The sequence below is a fragment of the Pongo abelii genome, chromosome 10 (assembly GCF_028885655.2).
Source record: "Pongo abelii isolate AG06213 chromosome 10, NHGRI_mPonAbe1-v2.0_pri, whole genome shotgun sequence".
Taxonomy (NCBI): Eukaryota; Metazoa; Chordata; class Mammalia; order Primates; family Hominidae; genus Pongo; species Pongo abelii.
In genome coordinates, this window is record NC_071995.2 from 22,337,283 (window position 1) to 22,365,245 (window position 27,963).

The window sequence follows — 27,963 nt, forward strand, 5'->3', positions numbered from 1 at the left end:
CTCAGAAACAAACAAAACCATGGACTCAAGGTCAAGGTTTAGCTTCTAATTCTAGCTGCATCACACAATGGCTGTGACACCATGGGTAAAACTGCTTGCCCTCTCTTAGCCTTAGTGTCCTCATTTGTAAAATGGAAATAATAACACACCTGCCTCTTTGGGTCACTCTGAGGATTAGATGATGTATATAAAAAACTTAGCTCAGGGCCTGGCATATAGTAACTGCTCATTAAATAAGAGCCAACATTAAGCAAAATTTTGCAGTTCACGGACATCCTTTCAATTCTATTACTTTGTGTATTTGTTTGCCAGTCATTACAGACGTCCTAGGCAGGTGATATGCTCCACATTTTGCAGCTGAGGAAATTATAGGTCCAGAGATGTTAGGTGAGTGACCCAAAGTCACACAGCTAGAGAGGAGTGGTGATGAGGATTGCAGCTCTGGGTCCTGGAAAAGCTCTCATTCTTTTGCACGGCACTGAGATGACCGTCTGTCTCCACCCAATTGCCATTCACTGTGTTCCTCCCGTCAAGAGCCAAGAGGGAGCAGGAGGTGACAGTGCTGAAGAAGGCCCTGGATGAAGAGACGTGGTCCCATGAGCCCCAGGGCCAGGAGATGAGGCAGAAACATGCACAGGCAGTGGAGGAGCTCACAGAGCAGCTTGAGCAGTTCAAGAGGGTAAGTGGTGATGCTTTTTGGTGATGACACATAAGACTGACATCAGCAGCCTCAAATTACTACATGTCAGGGTCTGCATAAAGACAAAAAACAAGTTACGTAAGATTCTAATGATGATGACAGCAGCTTATATTTATTTACAAAACGCTTCCCATACAGGCTGGGTGAGGTGGCTCACACCTGTAATCCCAGTACTTGGGGAGGCTGAGGTGGGAGGATCGCTTGAGCTCAGGAGTTGGAGACCAGCCTGGGCAACATAGTGAGACCTTGTCTCTATCAAAATTTTTAAAAAGTAGGCCAGGCCAGATGTGGTGGCTCAAGCCTGTAATCCCAGCACATTGGGAGGCCAAACCGGGTGGATCACCTGAGGTCAGAAGTTCGAGACCAGCCCGGCCAACATGGCGAAACCCTATCTCTACTACAAATACAAAAAATTAGCTGGGCGTGGTGGTGCATGTCTGTAATCCCAGCTACTCGGGAGGCTGAGGCAGGAGAATCACTTGAACCCAGGAGGCGGAGGTTGCAGTGAGCAGAGATCATGCCATTGCACTCCAGCCTGAGCAACACAGCAGGATTCCATCTCAAAAAAAAAAAAAAAAAAAAAAAAATTGGCCAGGCCTGGTAGTGCATTCCTGTGGTCCCAGCTATTTGGGAGGCTGAGGTGGGAGGATCATTTGAGCCTGGGAGGTTGAGGCTGCAGTGAGCCCTGTCTTGCCACTGCACTCTAGCCTGGATGACAGAGTGAGACCTTAATCAAACAATAAAAATAGGCTGGGCATGGTGGCTCACCATGTCTGTAATCCCAGCAATTTGGGAGGCAAGGTGGGCAGATCGCTTGAGTTCAGGAGTTCGAGACCAGCCTGGCCAACATGGTGAAACCCCATCTCTATCAAAAATATAAAGAATTAGTTGGGTGTGGTGGCATGTGCCTGTAATCTTGGCTACTCAGGAGGCTGGGGCAGGAGAATCACTTGGACCCAGGAAGAAGAGGTTGCAGTGAGCTGAGATCGTGCCACTGCACTCCAGTCTGGGCGACAGAGTGAGCCTCCATCTCAAAAAAAAAAAAAAAAGAATGAATAGAAATGCTTCTCATACAGTATGTCAGTTAATCTTCACAACCACCCTGTGAGATGTGTACTATTAAACTCATTTTACAAGCAAAGAAACTGAGGTCCAAGGTGCCTAGAGGTGAAGAGACTTACCCAAGGTCACACTGCTGGTAAGTGACAGATCCATGATTTGCACCCAGACAGTCTGGCCCTAGACCCCACTTTCTGGCCTCTACAGGACTGAAGGCCTATAGGATGGGTGGGGCCTATTAATATACTGCCCTTCAGGGATAAGCAAAGGTGTAACAACACTTTTGGGGAGATTTAAATGAAACTTAAAACTGGGATCATTCTATACACTTTAATTTCTCTGCAGACTGGAGGAAGGCCAGGCATGGCGGCTCATGCCTCCCGTAATCCTCGCACTTTGGGAGGCCAAGGAGGGAGGATTGCTTGAGCCCAGGACTTTCAGATCATCCTGGGCAATATAGCGATTTTTCTTTTGTAAAAAAAAGACTGGAGGAAACTTGTCATTATTTGATTTCAATGGCAGAGCAGCTCTCTCCGGCATAATTTGAGAATGACTAGGTCAAATCACTCTCATTTTGTTGGACTCTGCGGTGTATGGGAGTGGGAGCTGGTAAATAGCAGTACTGAATGCTGAATCTTGGGTGCTCTTCGCTCCTTTGGGGTAGTTCCTGTGCTTCATTCCCCAGGGTTAGTTTTTTAGCTTGTGACCTTCTGCCAGATTGTTTTCCTGAAAGCCTGAGTTACATCACCCTCAGCGTTCCAGCTCCTCCACATCCCCTTCAGTGGAAGCTTTTGGTTCTGCTAGATTAAGTGGGTGCAGCATTGCCTAAAAATTGTTGGGAGTTTGCATTTGGTTCTATCACTAGTGTATTAGTCCGTTGTTGCACTGCTCTACAGAAATACCCAAGATTGGATTATTTGTTTATTTTTTGAGCAATGGAGTCTTACTCTGTCACTCAGGCTGGAGTTCAGTGGCGTGATCTTGGCTTACTGCAACCTCCACCTCCTGGGTTCAAATGATTCTCCTGCCTCAGCCTCCCAAGTAGCTGGGACTACAGGCACACACCACCATGCCCGGCTAATTTTTTTTTTTTTTTAGTAGAGATGGGGTTTCGCCATGTTGGCCAGTCTGATCTCGAATTCCTGACCTCAGGTGATCCACCTGCCCTGGCCTCCCAAAGTGCTGAGATGAAAGGTGTGAGCCACTGCACCCACGCTGAGATTGGGTAATTTATAAAGAAGAGAGGTTGAATTGGCTCACGGTTCTGCAGGCTGTACAGAAAGCATAGCAGCTTCTGCTTCTGGGGAGGCCTCAGGAAACTTACCATCATGGTGGAAGGCAAAGGGGAAGCAGGCATGTTTAAATGACCAGAGCAGGCAGAAGAGAGAGAATGGGGAGGTGCCAGACACTTTTAAACAACCAGATCTAACGAGGGCAGCACCAAAGGGATGGTGCTGAACCATTAGAAACCGCCCCCAAAGGCCAGGCACAGTGACTTATGCTTGTAATCCCAGCACTTTGGGAGGCCGAGATAGGTGGATCACCAAGTCAGGAGTTCAAGACTAGCCAGACCAACATAGTGAAACCCCGTCTCTACTAATAATACATAAAATTAGGCCAGGCGCAGTGGCTTACGCCTGTAATCCCAGCACTTTGGGAGGCCGAGGCAGGCAGATCACCTGAGGTCAGGAGTTTGAGATCAGCCTGGGCAACACGGTGAAACTCTGTCTCTACCAAAAATACAAAAATTAGCCGGGTGTGGTAGTGCACGCCTGTAATCCCAGCTACTTGGGAGGCTGAGGCAGGAGAATCGCTTGAACCTGGGAGGTGGAGGTTGCAGTGAGTCGAGATCACGCCATTGCACTCTAGCCTGGGCAACAAGATTAAATCTCCGTCTCACCAAAAAAAACAAAAACAAAAACCATAAAATTAGCTGGGGGTGTGGTGGCGGGTGCCTGTAATCTCAGCTACTCAGGAGGCTGAAGCAGGAGAGTCACCTGAACCGGGGAGGTGGAGGTTGCAGCAAGCCGAGATCATGCCACTGCAATCCAGCCTGGGCGACAGACAGTGCAAGACTCTGTCACAAAAAAATAAATTAAAAAAAACAACTGCCACCATGATCCAGTCACCTCCCACCAGGCCCCAATGTTCACCTTGACTGGGTCTTACAGTTTGGATTTGTGTCCCCACCCAAATCTCATGTTCCATGGTAATCCAATAGAACATGAGATTACAATTGAACATGAGGTTTGGGTGGGGACACAGATCTAAACTGAATCAACTAGTCAAGGTGAACAGCCTTCCACGTGGTGGTTTACTGAACACCTTTCTGGGGCTGGTTCATTGCCTGGTCTGTTGGAACCTCAAGTGTTACTTTATATAAAAATAATAAGTAAAATAATACAATAAAAAGTGTAGCACTTATGTGCCAGACACTATTCCAAGTGCTTTACAAATGAATTTCATTTCACCTGTGGCCCCTGTTAATGTACAAATTTCCAGGCCTGCCCTTGATCCTGATGGAGGTGGTCTTGGGAGGACCCTCTGAAAAGCACTGTACGGGACTGAGCTCACCCTCACTCTCCAAATGAATCAGTGGACTCTTACTACTTGTTGAGTGGGATCTAAATACTAACCCTCAACAATTTGTCAACTCTTTATGTATTTTGGACAAATTGGATTTTGCTAGTTGTAACTATGACATACATTTCCCCATTCAATTGGATTCCTTTTATTATGTTCAAAAGTTACTTTTTATTTTTTAAAAACTGTTTGTTTTTAGAGACAAGGTCTTACTCTGTCACCCAGGCTGCAGTGCAGTGGTCTCCAGATGTCAGCTCCAGATGGGCATTTTTGTCTTTTCTATTGACTGCTGTATCCTCAGTAGGTAAAACAGTGCATAGCAGGTGCTGAACAAATATTTGTCATCCATTGTAAAAAAAAAAAAAAAAAAAAAAAAAAAAACAGAAAGAGAAAGATATAAAATGAAAAGTATATTGTCCTCTCTTCCATCAGTTCCTCTCTTCCAAAGTGACAGTTTTATGTATGCTTTTAGAGAAAAATGGACAAGCATATAGGTATTTAAAAATACTTTGACAGATTTAAATGGAATCATACTGTACATAGTGTTCTCTTTCCTGTAGTTAATAATATATAATCTTGGTTCATTCATTCTGATCTACTTCATTTTAGTTTTTTTGGGGGGTTTTGTTTTGTTTTGAAATGGGGTCTCGCTCTGTCCCCCAGGCTGGAGTACTGTGGTGCAATCATAGCTCACTGCAGCCTTGAACTCCTGGGCCCAAGCAATCCTCCTGCTTTAGCTTCCTAAGTAGCTGGGACTCCAGGTGCACCGCTACCACTCCCAGCTTGTTTCCTTTGCGTTCATGATGGATGCTTGTCTGACGTGTGGATGTGCCCTGCTGGAATTACCCTTTCTCCCATTCCTTGCAAAAACAGGTTGTTCCCCGTTTTTTCTGCTATTATGATCCATGCTACACTGAAAGTTCTGGTACCTGTCCTGGGGTACGGTAATGGGTCTATCCCTGCCTAGCTGGCTTTGAAAAGTTTAAAGACAACAGTGCAACTTACCATTTTGCAAAGTTGGCTGCAGATCAGGAGACCATACAGAGATGGACTTTGGAAATTCCCTTTTAAGCACAGTTAAAAACAGTGGTGAAGGATGACTTCAGATCATGCCCTATGTTTGTTTTCTCTTTCTGTCTTTTTATTAACTGTGTCATTCTTTTCGTAATGTTGTGCTCATTACAACTATTCCTTCTTGGTCAGGTTGGCAAATTATATGTTTTTCTGGCAAGTTTCTGTGAAGCAGAGTTAAACATGTTTATGAATGTGAACTTTTCTGTTAAACTACCACCTGCTTCATCTTAGCTGAGTTGCAGGTGGAATGTGTAAGGAAGCTCTAGCCGTTTCAGCATTTGCGAAAGTGTGTTCATGCTGACACTGAATTTTCTTAGTCTTGCCTTACATCTCCCAGGGTCTGGAACTGCAGGAGAGATGGTGTTCAAATTCAAGCCTGCATCAGAATCACCTGGAGAGCTTGTTATTATATTTTATTATTCATTTATTTATTGAGATGAAGTCCCAGTCTGTCACCCAGGCTGGACTGCTGTGGCACGATCTTGGCTCACTGCAATCTCCACCTCCCGGGTTCAAGCGATTCTTCCACCTCAGCCTCCGAGTAGCTGGGATTACAGGCGTGCAGCAACCATGCTCAGCTAATTTTTAAAATATCTTTAGGAGAGATGGTGTTTCACCATGTTGGCCAGGCTGGTCTCGAACTCCTGACCTCAGGCGATCCGCCCGCCTTGGCCTCCCAAAGTGCTGGGATTATAGGCGTGAGCCACTGTGCTGGCTGCTAGCTTGTTACTATAAAACTCAGCTTTCTGGGCCCCACCCAAATTTTCAGCTTTAGTAGGTCTGGGTGGGGCCTGAGTATTTGCATTCCTAACATATCCCTAGGTGCTGCTGCTTCTGGTTCAGGTCGACATGTAGAGACACTGGAGTGGATCCTCACTGCCTTAAGTATGGTCCGTGGACCAGCAGCCATGGCATCCTCTGGTGCTTGTTAACAGTGCAGAATTTCAGGCCTCAGCCCAGATCCACTGAAACTGAATCTGAGTTGTAACTAGTTCTCTAGGTGGTGTGTATGCACATTAAATTTCGAGAGAGACTGGCAGAAAGTAGGAGTAAAGAAACTTTTTCTGTAAATACTTTCGGAATTCTGGGCTATACAGTCTCTGTCACAAATACCAGTCTCTTCCAGCATAGTGCAAAAACAGCCTTAGATAATACGGAAATCGATGGGTGTGGCTGTGTTCCTGTAAAAAAGTATTTAGAGACACCAAAATTTGAATTTTATAGAACTTGCATGTGTCATGTAATATTCTTTTGATTTTTTTAACTTTTAAAAAATATGAAATCCGGCTGGGTGCAGGGGCTCATGCCTGTAATCTCAGCACTTTGGGAGGCCGAGGTGCTTGAGGCTAGGAGATTGAGACCAGCCTGGCCAACATGGTGAAACCTCGTCTATACTAAAAATACAAAAATTAGCTGGAAGTGGTGGTGCGCACCTGTGGTCATAGCTACTCGGGAGGCTGAGGCAGGAGGATCAGTTCAACCCAGGAGGCAGAAGTTGCAGTGAGCCAAGATCATGCCACACACTCCTGGCTGGGCAACAGAGTGAGACCCTTTCCCACTGCCCCCTCCACCCACCCCCCCCAAAAAAAAATTAGCCAGGTGTGGTGGAGCATGCCGGTCATCCCAGTTTTTTGGGAGGCTGAGGTACGGGAATCGTTTGAACCTGGGAAGCGGATATCGCAGTGAGCTGAGGTCATGCCACTGCACTCTAAGCCTGGGCAACAGAACAAGACTCTGTCTCAAAAAAAATTTAAAAAATGAAGTCAATGCTGAGCTCATGGGCTGTATGTAAACAGGTGTGGGCCAAATGTGGACCTGAGCCATCCTTGGCCAGCCCCTGGCTTAGAAGACTGGAATGTTCTTCTGAGAGTCAGGACACCTGCCACATTCTACTGCCAGCTCACAGTGTGACCCCAAAGCTGGTCATCTCACCTCGCTGGCTCTAGATTTTGTCACATGGAAAATGAAGGGGTTAGATTCCAAGCATGACAAATACTGGGCCCTGTCCTCCCTCCTCATGCCCACAGCAGACACCCACAGTCACTTACGGGGTTCTTTCCCACTGAGTTATGCTCAAGCAGCCCTCCAGGTGACTGGTGCCAGTGGCCTAGAGTTGAGCAAGAAATGGCATCTCGTTGCCCTTCTGTAACTCCATGTTCCCTAAGATCACTTCCAGCTCCAGTGCCCCTTACACTCCAATACCTTGACTTTACTGGGGTACATTGACGAACTCTCTCTTTTTTTGTTTTTTGGGACCGAGTCTCGCTCTGTCACCCAGGCTGAAGAGCAGTGGTGCCATCTTAGCTCAAAGCAACCTCCACCTCCGATTTCAAGCAATTCTCCTGCCTCAGCTGCCCAACTAGCTGGGATTACAAACACGCACCACCATGCCTTGTTAATTTTAATATTTTTAGTAGAGACGGGTTTTTGTCATGTTCGCCAGGCTGGTCTCGAACTCCTGACCTCAAGTGATCCACCTGCCTTGGCCTCCCAACGTGCTGGGATTACAGGTGTGAGCCACCGCGCCTAGACTCTCCTTTTTTTTGAGAAGGAGTCTTGCGATCTTAGCTCACTGCAATCTCCGCCTCTTGGGTTCAAGTGATTCTCCTGCCTCAGCCTCCCGAGTAGCTGGGATTACAGGCACCCACTACCATGCCCAGCTAAGTTTTGTGTTTTTAGTAGAGACAGGGTTTCACCAAGGTTCAAGCAATTCTCCTGCCTCAGCATCCGAGTAGCTGGGATTACAGGCACACGCAACCATGCCAAGCCAATTTTTTGTATTTTTAGTAGAGATGGGGTTTAGCCATGTTGGCCAGGTTGGTCTCAAACTCCTGGCCTCTACTGGTCCACCCATCTCGGCCTCCCAAAGTGCTGGGATTACAGGCATGAGCCACCATGCCCAGTCGGTCTTACTTTAAAAAGTAGAAAGTAATGTATTTACATATGGTGAAACATAACTAAAGCTGCACCAGATGGTATTCATACAGCCAGATTTCTCCACACGTGGCCACCTCAGCCTTCTGACATTTGCCAACAGGTCATCCTTTGTCCCTGTGTTGTAGGGCCTGGCCTGCACATTGTAGGATGTTTCCCAGCATCTGTGGCCTCTACCTGCCAGATGCTAAGTTGTACCTCTCCCTGTTCTTCCCAGTGGTGACAATGGAAAATGGCTCCAGGCATTGCGAAGTGTCCCCTTGGGGGACAGAATTCTCCCATTTGAGAACCGCAGTCCATAGTGAAAGGCCCAAGCCCTTCCTCCTAACACCAGTCACCTTGCTTCCCTCTCTCCATGTTTCTTGTGTGTTTTTCCAGAGTCTATGTCTGTATCACTGTAATGGTGGATACATGTCATACATGTAGTTATGGTTACTTGATTCTGTTTACTTTACTTTTATACAAGTGATAGTAAGAGTCATACATAAATACATACAAAATGGCTTTTTTTTTCTTTTTTTTTGTTTGAGATGGGGTCTCACACTGCCACCCAAGCTGGAGTGCAGTGACATGATCTTGGCTCACTGCAACCTCTGCCTCCCAGGCTCAAGTGATCCTCCAACCTCAGCCTCCCAGGCAGCTGGGACTGCAAGCATGCACCACCATGCCCACCTAATTTCTGTAATTTTTGCAGAGACAGGGTCTCACTTTGTTGCCCAGGATGTTTTCAAACTCTTGAGCTCGAGCAATCCGCCTGCCTCTGTCTCCCAAAGTGCTGGGATTCTAGGTATGAGCCACTGTGCATGGCCTTGATGGCATTTTGAAAGGTCTTCTCTTAGAGGAAAAGATACAAGCCAGAGGGCACTGGTGATGAGGTTTGGTCTGTGCCTTGTGTCCCGCTTAGGAGGGGATGGGCAGTGTGTTCTCACAGCTTTTTGCTCTGCACATTGGATTCGTTGGCAAAACCCAGTTTCCAGGCTGTCACCAAACTTTGCTTATCACTTCCTGCCCTGTTCCCCATTAGGAAACCACAGCAGAAGATGCTTAAGAGCAGGACTGGCTTTTCTTCTCTTTTTTTTTTCTTTCTTTCTTTCTTTTTTTTTTTTTTTTTTTTTTTTTAAAGAGACAGGGTCTTGTTTTGCTGCCCAGGCTGGAGTACAGTGGCTTGATCATGGCTCACTGCAACCTCCAACTCCTGAGCTAAAGTGATCCTCCTGCCTCAGCCTCTGGAGTAGCTGGGATTACAGATGTGAGATACTGAACCCGGCTACCGGCTTTACTTAACCTTTTCTTGACCTTTCTTGCCATTGAGTTTCCCGGAGTTTCCAGAGACAGAGTTTGTTGAGCTGTTTGGCAAGAAACAGATGGGCCTGGGTGTCAGTTGGGGAGACCTTGTCCTGGCCGAGGCATCGAAGCCTCTGACTACATTAGGATAAAATATGTGGCCTTCAGTTCCCCTGGAAGGTGCCTGAGTGTTTTTTCCACTGGTGCATTCCTGTGCTTCAAAGACGATGAGGTGTTTACCCAGCGGTAGGTGTGATGGAACACAGAGGCCGGGGAAGGCCAGGGATGCCATCCAGGGACTGATGGGACTGTTTTTCTGGAATAGCAAACCTGGCATTTACCACATCCACCTAATGCACTTTCCTAAAATAGCATCGCCAGGCAGCTGTCAATATTTAACATTTTCTGTCTTGGATGATTTGTGAGCTTCTTGCCTTCTGTTTACCCTGAATCTCCCTTTGTTAGAATAATACATCATTTTCTATGGTAATGATCTGTCCTGTAGTTCTCTGCTGATCATATCCTAGGGTCCACAGAGACACGGCTATGACCATGTCATTTTATTTATTTATATATTTATACATTTCTGTATTTTTGAGACGGAGTCTCATTCTGCCGCCCAGGCTGGAGTGCAGTGGCACAATCTCAGCTCACTGCAACCTCCACCTCCCGGGTTGAGCTGGTTCTCCTGCCTCAGCCTCCCGAAGAGCTGGGATTACAGGTGTGTGCCACCACACCCAGCTAATTTTTTGTCTTTTTAGTAGAGATGGGGTTTCACCATGTTGGCCAGGCTGGTCTCAAACTCCTGACCTCAAGTGATCCACCCACCTTGGCCTCCCAAAGTGCTGGGATTGCAGGCGTGAGCCACCACGCACAGTCAGACCTTGTCATTTTGTGCTTGTACCCCCAAAGCATAGGGAACTTGGCAAATAGTTCATGCTCTGTAAATGTATGTAGGTAAATGAATAAATACATGAATGAATGAGAGGTTGAAATAAATCATATTAATTAGGAACTGTCTTGCAAGTAACAGAAACCTAGCTGAAATCAACTAGAGTAAGAGAAGAGGGGGATTTTTGAGTCACAAAACTGAAAAGTTTAGAAAAAGACTTTTAAGTATGAATGGGGTTCCAGGCATGGCTGGATCTAGGAGTTCCCAAGATAATGTTGGGAATAACAGTGTCTCTGACTCTCAGCTCTGTTTTCTTGATGGTGGTTTCTTTATTAGCTGGGAGTTTCCTGATCATCCTGTCACCTCAGCAACCCCTGTGAACAGAGAGTCTTACTCTTTTCCCCTAATAGTTCCTGCAAAGCTATGGGATTGAGTCTCATTGGTTGTGGTCGATCACATGCTTCTTCCTGAGCCAGTCACTGAGGCCGGGGAGATAGGATGTGTGGGTCAGCCAGGGCTAGGTCATGTCTTTCAGGGCTTGGGGCCAAGGTAGGGGGTGAGGGAGGAGGTTCATCTGTGGCTGAAGCTCATAGGTTGACACTGGGAGAAGTTCAGTTCCCCCAGAGAAAATTGCATGTTGCCATAAACAGAGGAATAGATGCCAGGCAGGCAGTAAGAGCAGATAACTGCACACAGGGCGTCAGGATTTTTAGGGTGGGCTGGAGTGTAGGGGTTCCATTCATTGGTTTTCCACGTTTCTCAGAAAAGGCACCTAGGGGACAGGTGCTCCTCACTGTGTATGAAGGACTTTTGCACCCTTGACCCTTGCCTGTTACAAGGCGAACTCCAGTCTCCTCCTGCCTGGAGCCCCAGTCATTGTTCCCATCCTACCAGCCTCTTCGGATTTCCAAACACTGCCTGTAGGGAACCTGTTAAAGCCTGTGCTTCCACTAGACTGTGCATCTCAGGGTTGCCAAGCCTACCTCAGTCCCCAGCGCATGAGGGGTGCTCAGTTAATAACTGAGGGTTGGATGGCTAGATGACCTTCTCCTTCTGGAGAAGCCGGGACCATGGACCTGAAAGGGGCTGCGTGATGTTGTCCTGTCCCCTCTCTGTGTGTGCCCTGTTCTGCCGGCAGCCGGCATTGATTGGTACTTGGCTCACTAAGGGGGCTGGTACGTTTGGGTGGTGAGATGTCTGAGGCCTGGTTTGCTTCACTGCTGAAGAGACACCTCTGATGTGCTCTTCTGCCCTCAGGCAAATTCACCTACCCCTTCCCCACCCATTTATCCACTCCCACCCATCCATCATCTACCCAGCAGACATTCACTGAGCACCATGATCTGGGCTCTGTCCTAGGCTCTGACAATACAGCAGCGAATACTACAGGTAATAATCTCCAGTCATGGAACATTCATTTTCACGGAGAGAAACAGACAAGAAACAATAGACACAATAAATAAATCCTAGTGCTAGAGAAAGCCATCCTAAGTGCTATAGAAAGAAAACAGTCAGGTCTTTATAATAGGGGCAGCTTGCAGTTTTAAGTAGGGTGGTCCAAGCTCACTGAGAAGGTGACACTTGAGGAAAGACTTGATGGAGGTAAAGAGGCCAACCAGGGAGTAGCAAGAGCATGTGCAAAGGCCCTGGGGCATTACTGTGCCCGTTCATAGGTGGGATAACCATGGAGGCTGAAACAGTGGGAGTGAGGGGAGAGTGACAGATGAGGCCAAATGAGGTACAGGGAAGGGACTTTACAAATCAGCTGGGCCCTGGGATCTGAGTCAGCACTTTGACTTCTACACTAAAAAATAGGTTGACTTTGGAGAGGTACTTTTTAAAAAATTACTTGTTTAGCGATGGGGTCCTCACTCTGTTACCCAGGCTGGTGTGGGGGCACAGTCATAGCTCACTGCAGCCTCGACCTCCTGGGCTCAAATGATTCTTCTGCCTCAGCCTCCCTAGTAGCTAGGACTACAGGTGCATGCCACTATGCCTGACTTATTTATTATTATTATTATTATTATTATTATTATTATTGTTTTGAGATGGAGTCTTGCTCTGTCACCCACGCTGGAGTGCAATGGTGCAATCTTGGCTCATTGCAACCTTCACCTCCCGGGTTAAAGTGATTCTCCTACCTCAGCCTCCCTAGTAGCTGGGACTACAGGCATGCGCCACCACACCTGGCTAATTTTTGTATTTTTAGTAGAGACAGGGTTTTGCGCTGTCTGACAGGCTGGTCTTGAACTCCTGACTTCAGGTGATCCACCTGCCTTGGCCTCCCAACATGCTGGGATTACAGGCATGAGCCATTGAGCCCAGCCACCTGGCTTATTTTTAAAAAAATTTTGTAGAGACACAGCCTTGCTTTTTTGCCCCGGCTCAGCTCGAACTTCTGGCCTCAGGTGATCCTCCATCCTCGGCTTCGCAAAGCATTTGGATTACAGGCATGGGCTACCATGCCTATCGACATTTATTTTTTTAATGGAGGTATAATTCACCATTTAAAAGTGTGCAATTCAGTGGTTTTTTTGTGTAGGTGGTGTGATGCTCACTCATTGGGTTTTTGTGTAGGTGGTGTGATGCTCACCCAGTGGGTTTTTGTGTAGGTGGTGTGAAGGTCACCCAGTGGGTTTTTGTGTAGGTGGTGTGAAGGTCACCCAGTGGGCTTTTGTGTAGGTGGTGTGATGCTCACCCAGTAGGTTTTTTGTATAAATGATACGACAGTCACCACTAATTCCAGGACATTTTCATTACCCCAAAAGGAAGCCCTGTACCTGTTATCACTTGCTCCCCAAACCTTCCATTCCATCCCAGGCAACCACTAATCTGCTTTCTGTCTGTCTCTGTTTATCTACTGTGGACATTTCATATAAATGGAATCAAACAACAGGTGGCCTTTTCTGACTGTTTCTTTTTTTTTTGAGACGAAGTTTCTCCCTTGTTGCCCACCTGAAGCGCAATGGCACGACCTTGCCTCACTACAATGTTTGCCTCCTAGGTTCAAGCGATTCTCCTGCCTCAGCCTACTGAGTAGCTGGGATTATAGGCATGCACCACCACTTCTGGCTAATTGTGTATGTTTAGTAGAGACGGAGTTTCTCCATGTTGGTCAGGCTGGTCTGGAACTCCCGACCTCAGGTGATCCGCCTGCTTCGGCCTCCCAAAGTGCTGGGATTTCAGGTGTGAGCCACCCCGCCTGGCCATCTGACTGGTTTCTTAGCGTGATGTTTTCAAGGTTTATCCATGTTTTAGTATGTATAAGAATTTCACTCCTTTTTATGGTTGAGTAGTCTATCATGTAGATACATGTAGACCTATTGGAGTAAAGAATATCTCTGGGCCGGGCATGGTGGCTCACACCTGTAATCCCAGCATTTTGGGAGGCCGAGGCAGACAGATCACTTGAGGCCAGGAGCTCAAGACCAGCCTGACCAACGTGGCGAAACCGCATCTCTACTAAGAAAAATACAAAAAAATTAGCCGGGCATGGTGGTGGGTGCCTCTAATCCCAGCTACTTGGAGGCTGAGGCATGAGAATCATTTGACCCTGGGAGGCAGAGGTTGCAGTGAGCTGCGATCACACCACTGCACTCCATCTTGTGCAAAAGAATGAGACTGTGTCTCAAAAAAAAAAAAAAGTATCTTTAGGTAAGATGCCAGTGTTTTGTTACCGCTTAGAAGATGGGAGCCAGGATGGGTGCAGTGGCTCATGCCTGTAATCCCAGCACTTTAGGTGGCCGAGGCAGGCAGATGGCCTGAGCCCAGGTGTTTGAGAACAGCCTAGGAAGCATAGGGAGACCCTGTCTCTACAACAATAAAAAAATTAGCCGGGCATGGTGGTATGCGCCTGTAGTCCTAGCTGCTCGGGAGGCTGAGGTGGGAGGAATGCTTGGGCCCGGGAGGTCGAGGCTGTGGTGAGCCACGATTGCACCACTGCATCCAGGGATCGTGTGTCCCTGTCGTTTTGAGCACCTTGCCTCCCTCTTGACATTGGAGCCTGGAAAATTTCTGTGCCATGGCTTAGCGTCATCTGTCTTGTTAATGTCAGAGCCAGAACACGAACCAGCTCTGGCTGCCCATGGGACTGGGCTCTCGCTTGTGGGACCACGTTAATAGATTCCTTGGAAGAATGATCTAAGGAATTTGGACCAAATCTTGTAACAAGAAATAAAAACAGCTGCCATCTGTTGAGTTTTACTGTGCTTGGGCCCTGTGCAAATAAGCACCCTACATAAGTGCCAACAGCCCTTAAAAGCCTATCATGACTTCCATTTTATAGATGAGAAAATAGGGGCTCGCCTGGAGAGGTGAAATAACTCAACCAGGGTCCCACAGCGGAAATATGGCAAAGTGCATACACTTTGCCTTTTTTTTATTTTTATTTTTAAGCTGTATGACCTTCCAGGAAGTAACAATGAAATGGCAGTGCTGAGACCCTGAAAATACATGGGACGATGGCCAGATGGCAGGGCTATTTGGGTAGAGTGGGAGAGGCAGCTCCCTTGAATGGTGAGAGGGAGGAGCCAGGTGGCCACCTGGATGGAAGATGATTTCAGGCAGAGGAAACAGCAGGGGCAAAGGCCTGGCTAGGGGATTGTGCTTGGTGCTTTTGAGGAATACTAAGAATGCCCCTCTAGGACATCGCTGAGAAAGTTGATGGGAGAGGCCGGCTCTTTGGGCTCCTGGTCGTTGATTTATCCAGTTCATTCCCGGAATGTTTAGTGAGCACCTGCTATGTGCCAGATACTGCCCCAGGTTTTTCCACGAGCTCCAGCAGCCGGTCAGTTGTGGCCACCTGGGGAGGGCCCGAGCGCGTCTCCAGGGCCTGTCACTGCTCCTAGGATGATGACTCTCACTCAGGGCACAGCAGTCAGCACTGGGCGTTCTGCTTGCAGGTGGCCCTGTGCACATTTGCCGTCTACGTGACCATTGACAAGAACAACATCCTGGATGCCCAGACAGCCTTCGTGTCTTTGGCCTTGTTCAACATCCTCCGGTTTCTCCTGAACATTCTCCCCATGGTCATCAGCAGCATCGTGCAGGTACGGGGGAAGCTTGGGCGACTTCTGAGAGGGGGCCTTGGGGTTCTAGGCCACAAAAGCATGGAAGTGCCCCTGAGCGCAGCCTCTAGATCACACTCCCGATCGGGCTCCATGAGGCCTGGACCAAGGCTGCCATGATTTTGTCTGGTCATGCCTGAAAGAAAGAAAATGCATTTGACTTCTTGACAGAGAACTCGCACTTGAGTATATGAATCAAGTTTAATGCAGCATGGCTTTCCCATGCTCTGGAAGAATCTTTCCGAAATACTCTGTTCTCTTTTGCTATTCCTCCGCCATTCCTGTCCTTTTTTTCAAAAATGTAGCTCTTGTCTGACTTGATTGATTTTACAACCCACTGATAGGTCTTGACCACCCACGCTTTGAGAAACCCCAACCTTACAGCCAGGCACAGTGGCTCACACCTGTAATCCCACCACTTTGGGAGGCTGAGGCGGGTAGATCACCTGAGGTCAAGAGTTCGAGACCAGCCTGGCCAACATGGTGCAACCTCATCTCTACTAAAAATACAAAAATTAGCCAGGTGTGGTGGCAGGTCCCTGTAATCCCAGCTACTCGGAACACTGAGGCAGGAGAATTGCTTGAGCCCAGGAGGAAGAGGTTGCAGTGAGCCAAGATCGTGCCATTGCATTCCAGTCTGGGTGACACAGCAAAAACTCCGTCTCAAAAAAAAAAAAAAAAAAAAAAAAAAAAAACCCAACCTTACGGCCGGGCATGGTGGCACGTGCCTGTAATCCCAGCACTTTCGGAGGCCAAGGCAGGTGGATCTCTTAAGCCCAGGAGTTTGAGACTAGCCTGGGCAATATGATAAAACCCTGTATGTACAAAAATATATATGTGTGTGTGTGTGTGTATTTGAACATTAGCCAGGCATGGTGGTATGCCCCTGTACTCCCAGCTACTCAGAAGGCTGGGGTGGGAGGATCAGCTGAGCTTGGGAAGTTGAGGCTGCAGTGAGTCATAGTCACACCACTACACTCCAGCCTGGGTGAAGGGAGTAAGACCCTGGTTTTTTTGTTTTTTGTTTTTTAAAAACAATGTAGACTCTGTAGAATCTCTAAAATTGCTGCCATTGACTATGTAAGGAGGGGTGGCTTTCTGTTTTGTCACACTTGGGCACTATTGGAAGCTCCTGTCACTTTTCTGCACTATTTTCACATTCTTTTTCCGAGCATTGCGAACATCCATTTTGAAAACTCCATTTTAACTGCATAGACAAATCAGCCTTAAAATTTGGTCGTACACGCTGATTGCAGGCTTTGTCAAAGACGAGAAAATCCATTTTATTATGAAAAATGTCAAGTGTACACAGAAGTAGAATAGCTTAAAGCTTGTAAGGTGGTATTAAAAAAAAAAGAAAAAAAAAAGCCAGGCATGATGGCTCACACCTCCAATCCCAGCACTTCGGGAGACCAAGGCGGGCAGATCAACTGAGGTCAGGAGTTCGAGACCAGCCTGGCCAACATGGGGAAACCCTGTCTCTACTAAAAATACAAAAATTAGCCAGATGTGTTGGTGGGTGCCTGTAATCCCAGCTAATCTGGAGGCTGAGACACGAGAATCGCTTGAACCCGGGAGGTGGAGGTTGCCGAGGTTGCAGTGAGCCGAGATTGCGCCACTGCACTCCAGCCTGGGCGACTGAGTGAGACTCAGTCTCCAAAAAAGGAAATAATACAACATGAACCCCGTGTACACATCACTCAGATTCAACACCAGCATTTTTTGGCTGGGCGCAGTGGCTCACGCCTATAATCCCAGCACTGTGGGAGGCTGAGTTGGTAGGATTGCTTCAGCCCAGGAGTTCAAAATCAGCCTGGGCAACATAATGAGACCCCTGCTCTACAAAAAATAACAAAATGGGTGGTGCACACCTGCAGTGGCTACATGGGAGGCTGAGGCAGAAGGATCGCTTGAGCCTAGGAGTTTGAGGCTGCAGTGAGTTATGTTTGCACCACTGCACTCCAGCCTGGGCAACAGAGCAAGACTCTGTCTCAAATAAAGAAACCAAGGCTGGGCGCAGTGGCTCATGCCTGTAATCCCAGCACTTCGGGAGGCCGAGGTGGGCGGATCACGAGGTCAGGAGATCGAGACCATCTTGGCTAACACGGTGAAACCCTGTCTCTGCTAAAAATACAAAAAAATTAGCCAGGCGTGGTAGCAGGCGCCTGTAATCCCAGCTACTTGGGAGGCTGAGGCAGGAGAATGTTGTGAACCCGGGAGGCGGAGCTTGCAGTGAGCCGAGATCGCGCCACTGCACTCCAGCCTGGGTGACAGAGCAAGACTCCGTCTCAAAAACAAAAAACAAACCAAAAAACCCAAAACATTTTGCCACAGTTGATTTATCTCATTGTTTTTCAGTATCCCTCCCTTGTCCCTCTTTCCCTTCATTTGTTTTTAATGCTAAACTCTGCTGTCTATCCCTTCATTCTTTCTTTTCTTTGCCGAATAATTTTAAAGCAAATCTCAGACCCCTTACATTCTACCCACAAATATTTCAGCATGCATTTTTTCCTACATAATATAATACCATCATCATGTCTAAGCAAACTAACAATAAGTTTTTACAATAATACTCAGCCCATATCCAAGTTTTCTGGAGTATCTCAGAAATGCCTATCCCATTGGGTTATTTGAATTGGCTCTGTTGCATTTGCTGTTACGTTTCCACAGTCCCTTTTCCACCAGGCCTCCGCCCTTTTCTTCTTTTATTTTTATTTTTATTGATTTATTTTTTGAAATGGAGCCTCACTCTGTTGCCCAGGCTGGAGTGCAGTGGCATGATCTTGGCTCACTGCAACCTCTGCCTTCCCAGGTTCAAGTGATTCTTCTGCCTCAGCCTCCCGAGTAGCTGGGATTGCAGGTGTGTGCCACCACGCCAGGCTAATTTTATGTATTTTTTTTTTTTTTTTTTTAGCTGAGGCGGGGTTTCACCATGTTGGCCAGGCTGGTCTCAAACTCCTGACCTTAAGTGATCTGCCTGCCTCGGCCTCCCAAAGTGCTGGGATTACAGGTTTGAGCTACCGCGCCCAGCCATTCGCCCATTTTTTCTGAAGTACCTTTTGTGGGCTTTTAAAACAAAGCAGAACCAAAACCTGTTTCTTTTTTTTGTTTGTTTTGTTTTGTTTAATTCTAAAGTATACGCTGGTTCTAAGAAATGTGGGACCTTCAGAAATAAGGGAGGGTGTGTGCCCTTCCACACCCGGGGAAACCCTTGAAAGTTAACCTTGGTTTTGCAAAAATGCTTTTTAAAAATAACTCTCCCCTGCCATTGCTCTCTGTATAGGCGAGTGTCTCCCTCAAACGCCTGAGGATCTTTCTCTCCCATGAGGAACTGGAATCTGACAGCATCGAGCGACGGCCTGTCAAAGACGGTGTGTGTGTGTTCGGTCCTGGCTTCTGGAAGTGGCCGCCTTTCCATCTCCCACTGGGTCCTCCCTACTTGGATTTCTTTCCTTTGGCTGCCCTCAGGTTTGACTCTGCCCAGCCGCTTGTCTGCGAGACCCCAGGGGACAAGGGTTCTGCAGAGCCGGCAGAAGGGAAGGGAAGCCTGGCCTCCTGGGCTTCTGTCCTGTCTCACACTTCCCAGGAGGGTGAACTTGCACTTGCATTTTTGTTTTCTTGCTGAGGGGCAGCAGCTGCTTGAGACTTCCCCCTGGGAGTCACTTTCCAAGGCTTTGACCTTGATTCTATTCTGGGCTAAATGAAGACTCTGGAGGCTGGCCAGCCTCCACCACCCACAAGCTGTGTAGACTTAGGTCTGAGCCTCAGTTTTATCTAGATAAGGGAAACAAAAGTATCTTTCTTTGGCTGAGTGTTACTTGGATTTTTTTTTTTTTTTTTTTTTTTTTTTTTGAGACAGGGTCTCATTCCATTTCCCAGGCTGGAGTGCAGTGGCGCAGTCACAGCTGTCACTGCAGCCTTGATTTCACGGGCTCAGGTGATCCTCTGACCTTAGCCTCCCAAGTAGCTGGAACTACAGGCACACACAGCACCATACTTGGATAATTTTTTGGTATGTTTTCTAGAGGCAGGGTTTCGCCATGTTGTCCAGGCCGGTCTCAAACTCCTCAGCTCAAGCAATCCACCTGCCTCAGCCTCCCAAAGTGCTGGGCTTATAGGCATGAGCCATTTCTCCTGGCCTTTTTTTTTTTTTTCAATATTAAATTTTTTTATTTGGAGAGACAAGGTCTTGCTTTATTTGGAGAGACAAGGTCTTGCTTTGTTCCTCAAGTTGGTCTTGAGCTCCTGGGCTCAAGGATCCCTCTGCCTCAGCCTCCCAAAGTGCTGGGATGACAGATGTGAGCCACTGCACCTGGCCATGTATTTTTATTGGCAGGTTTGTTTGTTTTGTAGCTTGTTAATTTATCATTTCCCAGCCCATCCCCCTGAGCCAGGGATGTTGTTTGTAACCATCTCTCTAGGCACTTAATAATAAACATTAGGCCGGGCACAGTGGCTCACGCCTGTAATCCCAGCACTTTAGGGAGCTGAGGCAGGTGGATCACTTGAGGTCAGGAGTTCGAGACCAGCCTGGCCAACATGGTGAAACCCCGTCTCTACTGAAAATACAAAAATTAGCTGGACATTTTGTTGGGCACCTGTAATCCCAACTACTCGAGAGGCTGAGGCAGGAGAATCACTTGAACCCAGGAGGCGGAGGTTGCAGTGAGCCAGGATCGCACCACTGCACTCCAGCCAGGGCAACAGAGCGAGACTCCATCTCAAAAATAATAATAATAATAAATATTAATGGCACTAAGTGCAGTGACACGTTCACTTATAAAGCCCCTGTCATGCACATTCTGTTCCAAGGATGTCCGTGTCCCAACTTGTCCATTACTCACCATGGCACCCCTGGAGGAGGGTGATGGAAACCCCCATTTTTCAGATGAAGAAACTGGTCTCTGAAACTTGCCTGAGATTGCACAGCTGATCAAAAGAAGAACCAGCATTCACACCCACAGCCCATCGGTAGAGTCCATGCTCTTCCTGGCCATAGGGTGTTGCCTCACTGAGATTTACTGAGCACCTACTATGTGCCAAGCATTGTGAGAAGTGCTCTGTGTGCACTGCCTCATAGACACCCCACCACAGCCCTCTGAAGTTGATTGCATGATTGTCAGCCGTATTTTACAGATGAAAAAGTGAGGCACAGGCTGGGTGCAGTGGCTCGTACCTATAATCCTAGTACTTTGGGAGGCCAAGGCTGGAGGATTGCTTGAGGCCAGGAGTTTGAGACCACCTTGGGTAATGTAGTGAGACCTCGTCTCTACAAAAATTAAAAAATTCACCAGGCATGGTGGTGCACCTGTAGTCATAGTTACTTGAGAGGCTGAGGCAGGAGGATTGGCTGAGCCTAGGAGTTCAAGGCTATAGTGAGCTATGATTATGCCACTGTACTCCAGCCTGGGCATCAGAGTGAGACCCTGTCTCAAAAAAAAAAAAAAAAGCACAGAGAAGTTAAGTAACTTGCTCGTGGCTACCCAGCTATGAAGTGGTAGCCCCAGGATTCAAACCCATACAGTCTGGCTCCAGAGTCCAGTGAATATGGTCAGAAGATTGAATGTGTGTAAATGTCAGTTATACCACGTGAGCTGTGTCTGGCACCTCGTAGGCACTCAGGTATCTTTAGTGGCACCTAAAACATTTGACACGTTTGACATAGCACCTGGTGCATAGAAGATGCTAAACAGATCGTGGGAGTTGTCATTTCTCTGGTCTGAGCGAGATGGTCTCAGCATCTTCAGCTCAGCCCCCTGGTGTGGGGTTTCTTATCCTGGACGCTACTGATATCTGGAGATACACTGTTCTTTGTGGTTGGGGACTGTCCTGTGCACTGTGGGATGTTGAGCAGCAACCCTGGACTCTACCCATTAGATACAGTAGTACCCACCCCAATTTTGACAACCAAAAATGGCTCCAGACATTGCCAGATGTGCCTTGAGAGGCACAGTTGCCTCCAGTTGAGAACCGTGGCCCAAGCGGATGCTGAACTCTTCCTCCCAACACCGCTGGGCTGTCGTCATCTGGTTTCTGCTGTCCCAGTGTCCCACATCCCCTCACATCATAAGGGAATGATTACATCTATTCTGGGGTCAAATTTCTATGCTAAACACAGGCTGAAATTTGAGGTGGCCGGCGGTGGGCGGGGAGTGGTTTCTTGCTACTAAAGTTGTTCACAGCTCAATGCAAGCATCAGGAAATCCCTAGGCCCCTGGGTGCTGCCCACATCCCAGCCCCTCCTTCCTGCCTTAATGGTGGCCTCCTAGGTGGTTGGACTTTCTGGAATGTTTAGCACGCTCTAGCCAGTGGGGGCCCCCTTGGCTGCTTCCCGCTCCCAAGCTAACCGTTCTCTGCAACCTCTCTCTCCAGTGGCTTTTCTTAAATTCCTTAAATAGCAACTCCCAGTTTCCTCATTCCACGTCCACTCTTTTAGAAGAGCTGAGGGAGAAAGTTAATCTAGGTTAACCAGCACCTTCCTCTCTCTGTAGGTTTTTTGTTTTTTTGATGCATGGAGGAAGTTATTTCTTCATTTGACAACTTAAACAAAAAATACTCCTGTATTATCTCCAGATGGTCTTAAGATGGCTTCATAATTCAGAGACTTGCTTTTCTGTTTTATCTTTTTTCTTTTTCTTTTTTTTCTTTTTTCTTTTTTTTTTTTTTTGAGACAGAGTCTCACTCTATTGCCCAGGCTAGAGTGCAGTGGCACGATCTTGGCTCTCTGCAGCCTCTGCCTTGGTTTCAAGTGATTCTCCTGTCTCAGACTCCCGAGTAGCTGGGACTACAGGCATGCGCCACCACACCTGGCTAATTTTTGTATTTTTAGTAGAGATGGGGTGTCACCATGTTGGCCAGGCTGGTCTCGAACTCCTGACATCAGGTGATCTGCCTGCCTCGGTATCCCAAAGTGTTGGGGTTACAGGCATGAGCCCCTGCGACTGGCCTGCTTTTGTTTTAAGTGAGAGACATGAAGTAAAAGGAAAATAACAGGAAGAAGAGTAAAAGAAGACAGAGGTGCTAGGAGCTTTAGAAGTGTGGAGCTGGCCGGGCATGGCGTCTCATGCCTGTAATCCCGGCACTTTGGAAGACCGAGGCAAGCAGATCACTTGAGGCCAAGAGTTCGAGACCAGGCTGAGCAACATGTCAAGACCCCATCTCTACAAAAGATACAAAAAAAAATTAGCTGGGTGTGATGGTGCACATCCTGTAGTCCCAGTTTCTCAGGAGTCTGAAGTGGGAGAATCGCCTGCGCCTGGGAGATGGAGGTTGCAGTGAGCCGAGATTGCACCACTGCACTCCAGCCTGGGTGCAGAAGCCAGATCCTGTCTGAGAAGAAGACAGAAACACGGAGCCAGTTAACGTGGGCTTTGTCTCCAACACTCTCCCCTTCCCTGTGCCCTCATACCACACTTCCTGTTCCATATCCTCTTTTTTTGAGTTTATCGTGATGGATGTTTTAGAAAGATCCACCTGCTGTGATGTGCTTTGTGTAGGGTGGTGTGGCTGGGGGAGGAAGACAGATAGAAGAGGACATGGGGAGAAGGGTGAACGACCTCCCTTTGAACCTCAAGGAGGGCCCAGCGGTCTGATGCTGGCCACCCCAGTTGAGAGAGGTTTGCATGTGGACACCAGCTGTTTCCCACTGACCTTGGCCACTGCTCGGCCCTCCCAGCTGGAGCTGCCCCGAACCTGCCTGAGAAGGGCCAGGGCGTCGAGAGCATTGAGTAATTCTCATGCGGCTCCTGCCTCTGCAGTCATCTCCCGAGATGATCGTCCAGATGGCGCAACCCCATCTTACAAGGACAAAGCTTCTTGCAGTTTCCTTCTGCTTTCTGGGTCTGGGGCTGCCTCCAAAACAGCAGGTTGAGTTTCTTCTTTCAGAACCTGTGGCTGATGTCACCAGATAATAATGCCTAGCGCCATTCGTGTCAAGCGTCTGGGGTTGAACCACTGAAGCAGAGAAAGAGAGCGTTCTGTTCATGCGGAGTCCCACAGCTCAGCCTGTGCCTGACGTGTTGTCTCTGTGCTTTGTAGGCGGGGGCACGAACAGCATCACCGTGAGGAATGCCACATTCACCTGGGCCAGGAGCGACCCTCCCACGCTGAATGAGTAAGCCGGGACATGGACGCAGGTGATGGTGTGGAGAGAGCCACGGGGCTTTTGTCAAACGTGGATTCGAATTCCCACCGTGCTCCCTCTCTGTGACCTTGAACAACTCACTTTGCCTATCTAAGACTTAGGTTACCCATCTGGAAAATGGGTGCAGATACACCTGCGTAGGCTGTCGTGAGAAGCAGACACAGAGATGCCTAGCACAGAGGGTTCCCTGTGATTGTAAGTTACAGCAGCCTTGGACAGCTAGACTTAGACAGTACAGGAGATTCTTGGCTTGCATAACTGGGAAGTTCTACTTTCAGGTGCGGTGTGATCCAGGGACTCTGCTGTCGGAACTTTCTTCATATTTTCTTTGTTTCACTTCTCCTGGTCTGCTTTATCCTCACGTATCCTCTCCCCTTGTGATGGCAAATGGTCCCAACAGCTCCCACTGTGCATCCCACTGTGTATCCCACTGTTAGGAGAACTGCCTGCTTCTTATTGACCCAGATTGGGTCCTATGCCCTCTGTGAGGCAATCACTATGCTTTCAGACACTGAGTATGCTGATTGACCAGTCTCAGAGGCTGTGATGCTGCTCGACTCCAGTGCCCCTCAGCTGCCCAGCTCACCCTTTCTTGCCAGCTTTCTACCTGGCACCCCACACACTACAATCCTTACCTTTCCAAAGCACATGATGTCTAGGAAATTGAGCTTATCCCCAGGCAACTTGTCAAGCACCTCTCATTTTTTTTTCTGAGCAGAGGCCTTGATCAACCGCTTTTTAGGCCCGCTTAAGGAATCTGAAAAACACGGGGGCGATGGGACCCTTTTAGAGGTTTAGCTCATGCCTGGGTAGCCAAATCACTGCTGTATTTTATCATGTAGGAGAGAAACTCTCCAGAGAAAATAATCTGTAGAAAGCCTGCATTGAAAATTCATGGGGGTACTGCATGCTTAGGAAGTCCTTCCTTATGTCTAACTTAAATCCTGCCTGCTTCAATTGTAGCTGTTCTGTCTTGTTGAGCTCCACAACTAATCTGTATCTGTGTCCCTTTCCTGACCCAATGGTTTTCCTGTTCAGTTACCTTCTCCCCACAAGCCCCCAGAACCTTTCTCTAACCCTCATTCTTCATCGGCCTGTAAGAATATTTCAGTCTCACGTGGACAGTGGCAGGTACTGTCTCACTGGGCTTCCTGCCCACTCAGGCCCCATAATCCATTCCCTACCAGCACAGGAAGAAAAAGCCTGATGAGTGTCACCATGCAGCAGTGTCATAAGAATGAAACAATCAGTGACAGCAACGACTATCAGCATTTCCACTAATACTCTGAAATCAGAAAGGCGGCAGTTAAAAAGCACAGAGTCCCAGCACTTTGGGAGGCCAAGGTGGGCACATCACCTGAAGTCCAAAGTCTGAGACCAGCCTGGCCAACATGGTGAAACCCTGTCACTACTAAAAATAAAAAAATTAGCTGGGCATGGTGGTGCATGCCTGTAATCCCAGCACTTTGGGAGGCTGAGGCGGGCAGATCACTGGAGGTCAGCAGTTCGAGACCAGCCTGGCCAACATGGGGAAACCCCATCTGTACTAAAAATACAAAAATTAGCTGGATGTGGTGGCGCTCACCTGTAATCCCAGCTACTTGGGAGGCTGAGGCACAAGAATCACTTGAACCTGGGAGGCACAGGTTTCAGTGAGCCAAGATCGAGCCACTATACTCCAGCCTGGGCCACAGAGTGAGACTCTGTCTCAAAAAAAATAAATAAATACTTAAGTAACTAAATACAGATAAATACAAAATAAAAGCACATTCCATATAAGTGAGTCCAGCAAAGCCTTGCATGTGCCCTCCCTTCCCTGGGAGGATGGAAACCCTGCTCTGGCTGTGCCGTCTGCAGTGGGAGTGGCCTGGGGTTGACTTGCCCCATTGACAGCCGGTCTTGCTGGGAGAATGCTGAGCTTATTTTATTTTGCTTTCTGCTGTTCGTTAAAGGATGGTTTCAATAGAGACATCTTCCTGAAATTCAACTCAGATTTATTCATATCTGTTTCCTTTTTCAACCCTTTTGTGGCTCCCACCTGGCAGAGTTCAGGTGTCTCAGCACAGCGTCCCTCCAGGGCATCTTTCAAGGTGCTCCCAGGCCTGGCCACTACCCACCTCAGCGCCATCGCATCCCTGGTTACACCCTGTGCCTTCACCCCTTTACACCTTTCTCCGGCTATCCCCATGTTTCCATGTCTGGGACATGCCTGCTTTTCTGTCAGAGTTTTTTGTTTTTTTTATTTAATTATTTTTTTTCTGAGACAGAGTCTCACACTCTTGCCCAGACTGGAGTGCAGTGGCACGATCTCAGTTCACTGTAACCTCCGCCTCTTGGGTTCAAGCGATCTTGTGCCTCAGCCTCCTGAGTAGCTGGGATCACAAGCCCCTGCCACCGCGCCTGGCTAATTTTTATATTTTTAGTAGAAATGGGATTTCACCATGTTGGCCAGGGTGATCTCGAGCTCCTGACCTCGTGATCCACCCGCCTTGGCCTCCCAAAGTGCTGGGATTACCAGCACTGGCATGAGCTACCGTGCCCGGCCCCAGTTTGTCTTGAGGTGTCCTCTCCTTTCAGACCTTGCCTCATGCCCCCAGTGAAGTTTCTGCCCCTCCGAGGGGCAAAAACTCTTCCAGAAGCCCAGTGTGACAGGATCCGTCAGGTTACTCCCTGCCTCTCTTCTCTAAGGGACACCTGTCACCTGCCTCCCACCTGGAGGACCCCTGAGACAGGTCACTGAACTGAACTCAGCAGTAGAAACGGAAGGAATGTTGAGGCCTTCAGTGTTTAATATGGCCTTGCCTTTTGTCTGTCTTTCTCTTTCTCTACTTGGGGTAAATTGAGGCTCGGTGGCCATGGGCATTAGCCCGGCAGGCCTCATTCAGCGTGGCTGAGCCAGGTGTGTTGTGTCGTTTCAGCATCACCCTCTCCATCCCAGAAGGTGCCTTGGTGGCCGTGGTGGGCCAGGTGGGCTGTGGAAAGTCGTCCCTGCTCTCAGCCCTCTTGGCCGAGATGGACAAAGTGGAGGGGTACGTGGCTATCAAGGTAGGGTGAGGACCAGCGGGGAGGGGCAGTGGGGAAGCTGGTGGTCTGAGGAAAAGCTCAAAAATGATGGTGATTCTTTTGACTGTTCCTGTGCCAGAAGCGAAAGCAGCAACGTCTCTTCTCCTCCTCCTCCTGTATCTTTCCGCTGTCTGTTTCTCTCTCGTTCTTTCTGTTCTGTTCCGTGCTGTCCTAGAAGGCAGGATTTTGGTGTCATTTATTTCCACCTGTCTCCCAGCACTTAAAATAGTGCCCAGTATGTAGTAGGCACTTAATATTTATTTTGTTACCTCCTTATTAAGCTGTTATTTTATTATTATTATTATCATTATTATTGTTTTTTTTTTTTTTTGAGACAGGGTCAGGCTCTGTCCCGCAGGCTGGAGTGAAGTGGCGTGATCTCGGCTCACTGCAGCCTCTGCCTCCTGGGTCCAAGCGATTCTCCCTCAGCCTCCCGAGTAGCTAGGATTACAGACATGCGCCACCATGCCCAGCTAATTTTTATATTTTTTTAGTAGAGATGGTGTTTTACCATGTTGGCCAGGCTGTTCTCAAACTTCTGACCGCAAGTAATCTGCACACCTCTGTCTCCCAAAGTGCTGGGATTACAGGTGTGAACCACTGCATTCAGCCACTTAAATAAATACTTAGTAGACACATGAAGACTCCCTGGTGCGTGGCCTGTGTCTCCTTCCCTTGCGTCTCTGCCTGTCACTGAGTGTCTCTTGGTCTGTTTGGGTCTTTTTGGATCGTTCTTTATCTTTGTGGATCTCTCTGAGTATCTATTCTTATAAATGTAACAAAATAAAAATGTTTATGTGGTTGGAATATTTTCTTAGAACATTTTTTAAAGGGAACAGTTTAAATTTTTAGTGTTGAATTCTTAATATGGAGCTAAAAGAAGACTGCAGTTTTACTGCTTTTAAATACACAGTGTACTTTGAAGTAAGTTGAAATTCCCCAGGAGTGAGCTTAAGAGGCTCCTTTACAAATAATCCCCACTGGAAATCAACAGCCTTTGTTTGCATTTAGTTCACTCCCCATGAAGGCTTTTTCCTAGTGTAACAATACATCCCTGGAAGTTTTGCTACCAGCATTTCCAGGAGTGTGGTCTGCAGCCAGCTCATCTTGCAGGACATTTGGGGGATAAAGAACCCCAGGCTCAAACAAGCATGGGAAATAATGC

At 47.8% G+C, this 27,963-nt stretch overlaps 2 protein-coding genes across 2 annotated transcripts in view; both read left to right on the top strand.

Moving 5' to 3' along the window:
- The first annotated feature begins 19 nt into the window (after positions 1–19).
- LOC129049377 (multidrug resistance-associated protein 1-like) lies at positions 20–26,789 on the top strand. The gene is made up of 7 exons (XM_054528497.2): positions 20–30; positions 535–679; positions 15,428–15,574; positions 18,876–18,963; positions 23,630–23,705; positions 24,774–24,866; positions 26,654–26,789. The coding sequence occupies exons 1-7, from the start codon at positions 20–22 to the stop codon at positions 26,787–26,789; spliced, it is 696 nt and encodes a 231-aa protein (XP_054384472.2).
- Positions 26,653–27,963, top strand: part of LOC129049080 (bMERB domain-containing protein 1-like) — a 49,574-nt gene continuing 48,263 nt past the window's right edge. The window contains exon 1 of the mRNA XM_054526941.2: positions 26,653–26,780. The gene's annotated coding sequence lies outside the window, so the exon portion shown is untranslated. The remainder of the gene's footprint in view (positions 26,781–27,963) is intronic.

Bases quoted from the DNA above. Each gene is read 5' to 3' on its own strand.
- LOC129049377 (XM_054528497.2), top strand. The intron at 18,964-23,629 runs GTGTGTGTGTGT...TGTGCTTTGTAG, and splicing joins GCGACGGCCTGTCAAAGACG to GCGGGGGCACGAACAGCATC. The intron at 23,706-24,773 runs GTAAGCCGGGAC...TTTCCTGTTCAG, and splicing joins GACCCTCCCACGCTGAATGA to TTACCTTCTCCCCACAAGCC.